Source organism: Macaca fascicularis, chromosome 1 (assembly GCF_037993035.2).
Source record: "Macaca fascicularis isolate 582-1 chromosome 1, T2T-MFA8v1.1".
NCBI lineage: Eukaryota > Metazoa > Chordata > Mammalia > Primates > Cercopithecidae > Macaca > Macaca fascicularis.
The window spans coordinates 106,442,604-106,451,677 of NC_088375.1; the positions used below are offsets into that span (position 1 = coordinate 106,442,604).

Below are 9,074 nucleotides of genomic sequence, written 5' to 3' on the forward strand. Positions count from 1 at the left end.
CATGAATTTGAAGGGCTTGCCTGTTATCACTCTTCCCCACAGGTTGAGGAGCGTCAAGATGGAGCAGAGGAAGCTAAGTGACCAAGCCAACACCCTGGTGGACCTTTCCAAGGTGAGTGGCAGTGTCTGGAGACATCCCCTAGAACGTGCAGACACCGAGTCTTCTCAGGCTCACCTGTGAGTCCTGCCTGGGTTTGCACTGGACAGAGCAGGACCAGGCAAGCAAAGACAAATTTCTGCCTGGTTCAAAAATACCTATGCTCCAGTTTGTTCCATTTGCAATCTACCGGTATGTCTTGTGGTCTTTTAAAACTTGGCATTTGTTTTTTAAGTGAAATCGCTCAGGTGTGTCTTTGCGTGGAATTAATGAGCTGACCGAACCTTTCCCGTGTCATTTTATGAGCTGCACACTGAGGGACTCCTGAGGTTGGGCTTGAGTTTGCACGGCTGTGAAGCATGCTAGCAAGGACCAGACGGCGACGATAGCCATGCTGACTGCCCAGGTCACACCGGTTTGCTGTGATACTTGGAACTTCATTTTTGTGCATCCTCCAATCCTTAACAACCAGTTTTTCTGGCCTCAAATTGGTGGCAGTGGTGTGTGTGGCGGGGTGCATTTCTTTACTTCTCAAGAGGCAGATAGCCTACAAGGAACATGAAGATACCCAAAGAGAGAACCCTCCTTTGAGAGTCCTAGGGCGTGAGGCTCGCCATCACTCTGCCACTCTGTTTCTGGCCCTGAGCTGCCATAAATACTGTAAAGAAACTCTGTCCTCTTGCAAATCACCCAGGTGAGGGAGCTGAAGGCCACACTGCTGGCAGAGCTGAGAGTGGGTGCCACTGAAGAAAGGGCTTCCCCCACCTCAGCCCACTCTCCTCATTGCCTCTTGATAGGAATTGTATATTAAGCGGACAGCCCAGGGCCAGGCTGGCAGAACATTCCAGCAGATGTCAATTATCATAATGGAACACATTCCCTGGGTAAGCAAGAGAAACTCCCTCAGGCACATTAAGCACCCTTTGAAAAGAGTGCAATCAGAGAAATCACTAGTTGTCGGGCCACGTGCAGGCGCCTTGTTTAATAAAGGGATTGAACAAAAGAAAGGGCCTCCTAAACCTGTGAGGACTTCAGTCGGGGAGTAAGCGGCTTGGCACAGTTGGGGAGAAGCCTCCAGGCCTGCGTGCCTTTGGAGGAGGGCATTCACGTGGAGTGCAGGGTGGTTCCTAGGAGCCTGCGGTGGGAGTGGAACGTGGGCATGCAGGAGAGAACTCCCTCAGGTTTTTGGGTGTGTTGGTTTTAATATCAGAAACCTGCAGGGACTAGGTTTAAAAATGGAGAAATCTATTCTAAGGATATAAGGGAGTCTCATTCCAGGCAGAACCTCAAAGGAGACATGTGGCCAGACTGCAGGAAGGAACTGACTTGAACCAGACCTGGGAAGCCCCCACAACCAGGAGGTCTCTCACCATCGCTTCTGTCTCTTTCTGTACAAGTGGCTGCTTCAGTTCTCTCTCCCTCTCCCTGTCTCTCTCTTCCTCTCCCTCTCTCTCCCTCTCTTTCTCTCCCTCTATGCCTCCCGTCCCCACAACAGACTGTAACAGGCTCCAATTCAGAGAGTACATATGATAGTTTTAGCCACAGGTAAAGACTAATTGGCCCCCTACTAGTCTTAATTCTAAATTCTCAGAAGAGAAGAAATGATTGGCCAGTTTGGGCCATGTATCCACCCTGGGACCAATCAGCATTGGCCAGGAAGAGGGTCATATGGAGCAAACAGGGCTAGAGGCCCACCTGTGAGCTTCAGGAACAGCCCAACAAGATGCCCCAGGATGTTTCTTCTATGAGGAGCAGTGTTTCCTGTCTCTCCTCTCACCTTGCAGGACACACTGTGACTGATGTTCCCTGGGGACATCGGGCAAACCCAACTTTCAAACCTGCATTTCTGCAGTGCCACCCATGGCCTCTCGGAGAGATGGGGCCCACAGAGCAGACTGGGTGAAGCGAACCCCTCAGGGAACTGGAAAGACACTCCTGTGAGTTGGGTGGGGGAACTAAGCTGTAAATAACCCAGGAGCAAGTTACCTGGAAAGAAAGAGTGTGCAGGAAAGGATTAAGGGAAAAAATCTGCAGAACCCCCATGGGGAGATCTGGGGAGGAGGTGAACTCTGACATTCGCCCAGTCTTTGTCTTTTCCTCCCAGGAGACTCACCCAAGGTCCTGGCGGCAGCTTAGCACACTTCACACTGGTCCATATTCCCCCTGGCATCCTGTCACCAAGCAACGGAACAGGGGGAGACGATAACGCCGTGTTCTCTCTCTTTTCTGTCTTTGTGCTGTAGCCTCCCAACTCAGCGCCTTCCCACTCCTGCCCTTTGGTCCTCTCTAAATTAAGAATATGGCATGTGGCCTCCACATATTATGTCTGTATTGAATTGCTGTCCTATAGGCTGGCAGAGCTGCGAGGGCTTGGAGTCTTTCCCCGATTGCTTCAATTACTTCAGCTGAAATATAAAAATAATTCCTACCATCGGAGGCTCAGGTGATCGAATAGGATGATATCTGTGAAAATGCTTTGTAAACTATAAAGGTTTTGCAAATGGTAGTTCTGATTATCAATATAGATAAGGAAACCAAGATCCAAACGAACAAAGTGACCATCCCACAGACAGGCAGTTGGTGAGCACCAGCGCAGGGGCCACGACCCAGAGGCTTGGACTCTGAGTCCAGAGCTCATCAGGGTACCCCTGTGGTCAAATGAAATGGGTGATTTTGCACATTCCGGGAAGAATGTGCGCCTCGAAGAGGTTCTGTCATGTTGATTAATAAAGGGAGTACTTTCACTTCTAAAGTCGTCCTGCCCTCCAAGGGCATCCACAACACGGTGTCCTGCTCTGGTCACAGCGGAGCTCATGGGGGCAGGGCCATCTCCATGCCACCTCGTGACCTTTCCTTATGCTGCCCCAGTGATTTCCCCGTGGGGCCTGGAGTCTGCTGGGGAGGCCTCACTGCATTTTGCATCCCTGCTCCCCTTCATTCTTCTCTAGCTTCTCACATCTTCTTTCACTCCTCTTTTTTCCTCTCACCTTACTTGCTGCTGCTTTGGTCCCTGGGGCATAAGTCGTTTCCACGTCTTCCTAGAGTAACCTGAAATTTCAGGTGAAATAGGACTGGGGTTTCACCGGCAGATCACCAGAAACCCAAAGAGCCACAGTACCTCAGGGATGACTAGGCGACCACCAGCCTGGCCCTCTGCATTGCCGCCCTAGGAGCCTCACTCCCTGACACGTGGGAGGCTGAAGACGCCCATGAATCTTGTTCCCAAGTCTGATGTACACAGCCAAGGTGGCATTTGCTAATTTGCGGGGAGAAAAATATCTGTTGCATAGACTGAGACCCTGCAGACCAACAAGGGGGCCACGAGATGTTGGGGAAGGAGCACTGGTAATCGGTCGGCACCCCTGGAACACGGAGAGTCAGTGCTGAATGCAGGAGGGGTACTGGGGAGCTCTGCGGGGAGCACCCTCAGGACCCCTGCCAAGGAGTGAGGGAAGCAGGATCGGTCAGAGGGAGGGTTTGAACTGGGATACAGTCAACAAAGACCTCAGCCCTTCAGAGTGGCCCTTCAGGGATGTCCCACCCTGAGGCATTGTGGATCAGACAGGGGAAGGGCCACACCTTAGCAAGGCAGCCCCTTTGGCTAAGCACTGTGCTTGAGAGTTAATTCACTTTACTTCCTGGCTGCTGTGTTAAAATAGAGGTTGGGAGATGTGCAATAACTCCTAACTGTGTATAGTTATTATTAACTCCAATTGTATAAAGCAGTCGAGATTGAGAGAGGCCAGGCGCCTGGCAGAGGGCACATTGTTAGTGAGCTGCAGATGTGTACTTGAGCCCTGGCCTACTAATTAGACACCCATTGCACTGTCCATTCCCCACCAGTGTCTTCTCTGCAATCATTAGATGCCAGCAGCCACGTGAGCTGAGAGGTTGTGGCCCTGTCTCTAAAGAGACAATTTAGAGACTTTATTTAAGAAAAAAAGGGGCCACTTTGTTCCCTCTCGGTGCATATTTTCTAATAAAATGCTGTCATTAATACTCATTATTTTTGTAATAAGAAAACGCAAATGTGCACACTTCAGCCTCCCTGTCCCCAGGAAAGAAGCCTGTATCCTTCCTTGACCAGATCAACTGGTGTGGAAGTGGCTCCTGTCATACTGTGGAGGGCATTTCATTTCTCCCATTGCAGATTCCTCTGTGATGACCTGTCATCTCCCTGTCTCTCGCCTCTCTCTCTCCACACAGATGCAGAATGTCATGTATGACTTAATCACGGAACTCAATGACCGGAGCGAAGACCTGGAGAAGCAGATTGGCAGCCTGGAGTCGAAGCTGGAGCATCTCACCGCCAGCTTCAACTCCCTGCCTCTGCTCATCGCCGACACCCTGCGCCAGCAGCAGCAGCAGCTCCTGTCTGCCATCATCGAGGCCCGGGGTGTCAGCGTGGCAGTGGGCACCACCCACACCCCAATCTCCGATAGCCCCATTGGGGTCAGCTCCACCTCCTTCCCGACCCCATACACAAGTTCAAGCAGTTGCTAAATAAATCTCCCCACTCCAGAAGCATTACCCATAGGTCTTAAGATGCAAACCAACTCTCTCCTGGTCGCTTTGCCATCAAGGAACATTCAGACCAGGGAACGGAAAGAAGAGAGACCGAGCTAATTAACTAACTCATGTTCATTCAGCGTGCTTGGTCCGACATGCCTTGAAACCAGAAATCTAATCTCTGTTTAGGTGCCTCTACTTAGGAGCGGGAAGAGGAGATGACAGGAAGCGACGCCTCTGGCAGGGCCCTTGCTGCAGAGTTGGTGGAGAACAGAAATCCACGCACAATCTCAGGTCTTCACGCGGGGGGTGGGGGTCAGATGCACTGAAGTAGCCAACAGTGAAGCCAGTCCAGAAGAGGGGTCCCCTGGGAGAGGGGGTCGTGTCAGGCTTGGGGGATGGGCTCTTCACCATGGGGGTCTTTGAACACACCTCTCTCCTTTCCTTTTGTCTACGGAAGCCTCTGGGTGACAAAAGTAAAAGAGAGCTGCCCACAACTTGCCAAAACAGATATACCCAAATCAGACTGAGAAAGAAAAAAAAAAAAGACACAGACAAATAAAAAGCCAGATTTTCCACTCAATATTAATACCCACATAAACCTGTGTGTTTGCAAACATGTACATGTACACACATACACATCCCACATTCGGTTCACGTCCTTTCTTATTTGAGCTTAATCCAAATAAAAAAGGACTTGACACCTTACCCTACACACAATAGGCACCCCTTACATGTGTGTTGAGTTGGTTTGAATCTGAACATGGGGTGCTTTCAGTTCAGGTAGTTAGCTAGTTCTGGCCACATTCTGAGTCTCACTGAAGATGTGGGTCCCTTCAGACATAATGCACATTGCTTTGTCCTGGATATGCACCTTGCTTGATTTGAAATGGATGCCAAGCCAAAATTGTTGGCATTCAGGAGGGATAAGCAAGCTTCTAAAAATAACAGCATCTGCAGAGTTTTCTTCTTCCATCCAAACAAGCTGTGTTTTGATGGACCACAATGACTAGGTGTATGTCTGTATGTGTGGAGGGAGAGGACAAGAAATTGTGCGTGTGTGTGCAGACATGCACAAACAGGAGCAACCCCATAACACCTTAGTGAATAGAAGTATGGTTTGGGGATTTGCTGAGCTGTATTTATCCAGCAACAGGTTTCCAGCCCCAGATGTTAGAAGTGCAAAAGGGCCAAGTGCCTCACTTGTGAGCCTCTGAGCTAGGAGGAGAAGTGATGAAGAGTGGCCCATGTGGTCCCTTCTACCTGACCTTAAGTCATCTCAAAATGAAATATTGTGAGAATGAAGGGAACCCTTAGGGAACCTTATGGGTAAGGTAAGAGCACATGGATTTGTCAGTAGACTGTTCCTACTGTGCCATGTTAATCTTGGTGCGAAAAACTATTCCAATACATCTCAAACTCCAAGAGACTTCAGAAACATCAAGATTCAGTGTAGCGAGAGGCACTGAAAAATGTTTTCAATGCTCCATAATCTGACCACATGTAACATTTGTGATGTGAAAACCATCACTTTCTCATTCTGAGGTCTTTGGTTTCTGCCTATGGGAAATTGAATGGCACTGTATGGAGTATTTCATCTGTTGAAGGTAAAACAAAAGAGTGGTTTTTTTGCTTGTGGTTGTCATCTTGGGTTTACCTTTGTAAGAAGACATCATCACCATTCTGAAGGCAGTGGCTTGGCATGGAGATTTTTCTTCTGTAGCACTGGGCCTGTTCTTCTAAGGACAGCACAAGGTAGACAACTGTCGAGCCAAGGCCACTCTTTCAGGAAGATCTAGTCTGTTGCTCACCTTCTTCTTCCGTCTCTTGCTATTGCTGCTGCTCCTTTGATGGTTTATAGTCTTAATGGCTTGCCTTGATAATTCCTTTGAACACTTTCATTAGTTGTTTTGCATACCAGAGATGCCACACCTGCTGTTGGCTTATTTTTTTACTTGTTCTTTTAACTGTTGATTATCTGAACGTTTCCCCTCCTCGTTTTATGTCCCAAGAATGGTGCTCTTGTTTTCAGTGACAGTTCAGCTGAACATATAAGCAGATGTGTAAACAGATGAAATAACCATGCAGTTTCCTTGTGGCATTAGTTCCATTTCACAAAGTGAAGACCACTGGTGGGCTGATCTGAGTATGCCAATCCTGATGATTTAAACCGGCAGCCTTCAACTAGTGATTCCTATTCACCGTTTTCATTCTGCTGTAACCCTGTGATATGTGTGTGTGGGGGTGTGAGTGTGGGTGTGTGCACATATAGAGATTTAGTCTTAATTTCAACCAGATGACATGCAAGATTCCACTGCCATTCTTCCTGGCCAAAAGTGCGCATCGACTGTGATTTATTCATTGTGGTCTGCAAATAATTCTTCTTTAACCCATCATTGATACTCTCACTTAGCTAAACCCTAAAGACCAAACTAGCAACACTAGTCAAGGGAGTGATTGGAGTTATTTCTGGTAGCAGTGGCCACTGGCATCCTAGAAACACATGGACATTTGTAGCATGAATTGACCTATTGGTAGTGCAATAGCTATACATGATTTTTATTCTTGGCAAAAGAATACTTATGCTTCCAAAAAAAAGTGATCGAACCTGCACATTGATCCTGTAACAGCAAATGGAAGGCTATTTCTCTGTATTAGCATTTTAGCTTTATGTGGGAAAGTTACCTGTTCTCCTGCAAGTACAATCAACCCTTGATGACTTAAGTATTAATTATTCTGGGTGTAGCTCACCCAAGTTTTCTTCCTACATCTTTTGGCTAATTCCACCACACCTCAGCATCACAGTCAGATGGGAAAAGGGGCAGGTGGATTCTCATGTCATGCCTTCTGGTACCTTATTTTCACATTTTGTGGTGGAGGAGATTTAATTATCTGCTCAAGAACTGGGTATACATAGCCAGGTGCGGTGGCTCACGCCTGTAATCCCAGGACTTTGGGCAAGGTGAGAGGATCACCTGAGGTCAGGAGTTCAAGACCAGCCTGGCCAACATAGCAAAAACCCATCTCTACTAAAAATACAAAAATTAGCTGGCTGTGGTGGTGGGCACCTGTAGTCCCAGCTACTTGGGAGGCTGTGGCAGGAGAATCACTTGAACCCCGGAGAAGGAGGTTGCAGTGAGCCGAGATCGTGCCATTGCATTCCAGCCTGGGTGACTGAGCAAGACTCCATCTCGAAAAAAAAAAATCAGCTATATGTAAAAACTATTAATTATGGTAACCTCACTCCAATACTGTACCGATCAAGATCTGCCCACTCCTAGATGACTGACCCAATGGCAGATCCCCTACTATAATCTTTCTGACAACTCAGTGACAGGTAAAATCACTCTAATATTCCCTAAAATATCTAGACACTTGAATTAGAAATATGGAGCCACCCCCACCCCCGCCATTGCTTAAGCCATATTTTAGCTTCATGTACTGTAAAGTCAGGGATGTACTGTGATACTTTAAGACCACTAAACTCAGTGGAATTTCAGGACATAGCATTAGTTGGTAAATTACACCAGACTAGGGGCTCACTCCTCCTTAGATTGAAGTCCAAATAAAAGTCTTCACCTTTGGATCAAAGGCCACATATATATGATCATCATAATAAATTGTCATAAAGTGTCTACAAACCGCTCTTGCCATCTTCCTAATACGTAACTTCATGATATCATGTCTCTAGAAGTGCTTAATACAATCCAAAAGAACAAGAGGGGGAAGGCCCCAAGTCACCACTGACCGACCTCAGCAGGGGCCAGTGGTAGAACAACAATCTTGTGAATTAGGAGACATAGAAAATGCATGCAAAAGTAAATTCCAAGCGCTGAGCATGTACAAGCTATTTTTATTATTAAAAGCCAAGAAGGAAGAGCATTGAAGAAGTAATGATTTTAATATATTGGGGGATTTCCCCCTTAAATTTTTATAATTTCCTTATGAATAAACAATCATGGAAAAGAAGAAACCTAGTCATACAAAATCAGAATAAATAAAAATCTAAGACTGGATCCACATCTTTGGCCAATTCATATAAGCACCTCATACATCAATTTCTCTGTACTTAAAACGAAGAGAATAGTTAATATTCTTAAGTACAAAGTATTCAATACAGAACAAATGAAATCACCTTTGTCATCAACAGCCACCCAGACTGATTGTGTCTAGTTCACACCTCGATGTTACGTTTGAATGCAATCAATTGTTACCAAAAAGTAATTAGTGCATATTAAATAGTGGTAAAATCAGCAGGGAGAAATATGGGATTAGCACATAGTTCCAGAACCTTCCTCCTCCTCCAGAGTGCAACTCAACAAACAGTACACTCCAAATTAAGAATCAGTGTTTCATCCCAGGACAAACGGTGTTGCTCCCATCACAGTACCACAACTGAGATACTGTGAAGTCATTGCACTACCAGTAGGTTACTACTATTTTTAAGTTACTGTTTTTAAATCCTAAA

At 46.7% G+C, this 9,074-nt stretch overlaps 1 protein-coding gene across 3 annotated transcripts in view; it reads left to right on the forward strand.

Annotated features, from left to right (window-relative positions):
- KCNN3 (potassium calcium-activated channel subfamily N member 3) overlaps nt 1–6,747 on the forward strand; it is a 167,559-nt gene extending 160,812 nt beyond the window's left edge. For all 3 annotated transcript variants that reach the window (XM_005541654.5, XM_065545177.2, XM_005541655.5), the window contains 2 exons: nt 43–112; nt 4,304–6,747. In XM_005541654.5, the coding sequence (XP_005541711.3) occupies nt 43–112; nt 4,304–4,600 (367 nt within the window). In that variant the 3' untranslated portion in view covers nt 4,601–6,747. The remainder of the gene's footprint in view (nt 1–42; nt 113–4,303) is intronic.
- Nucleotides 6,748–9,074: the final 2,327 nt, after the last annotated feature.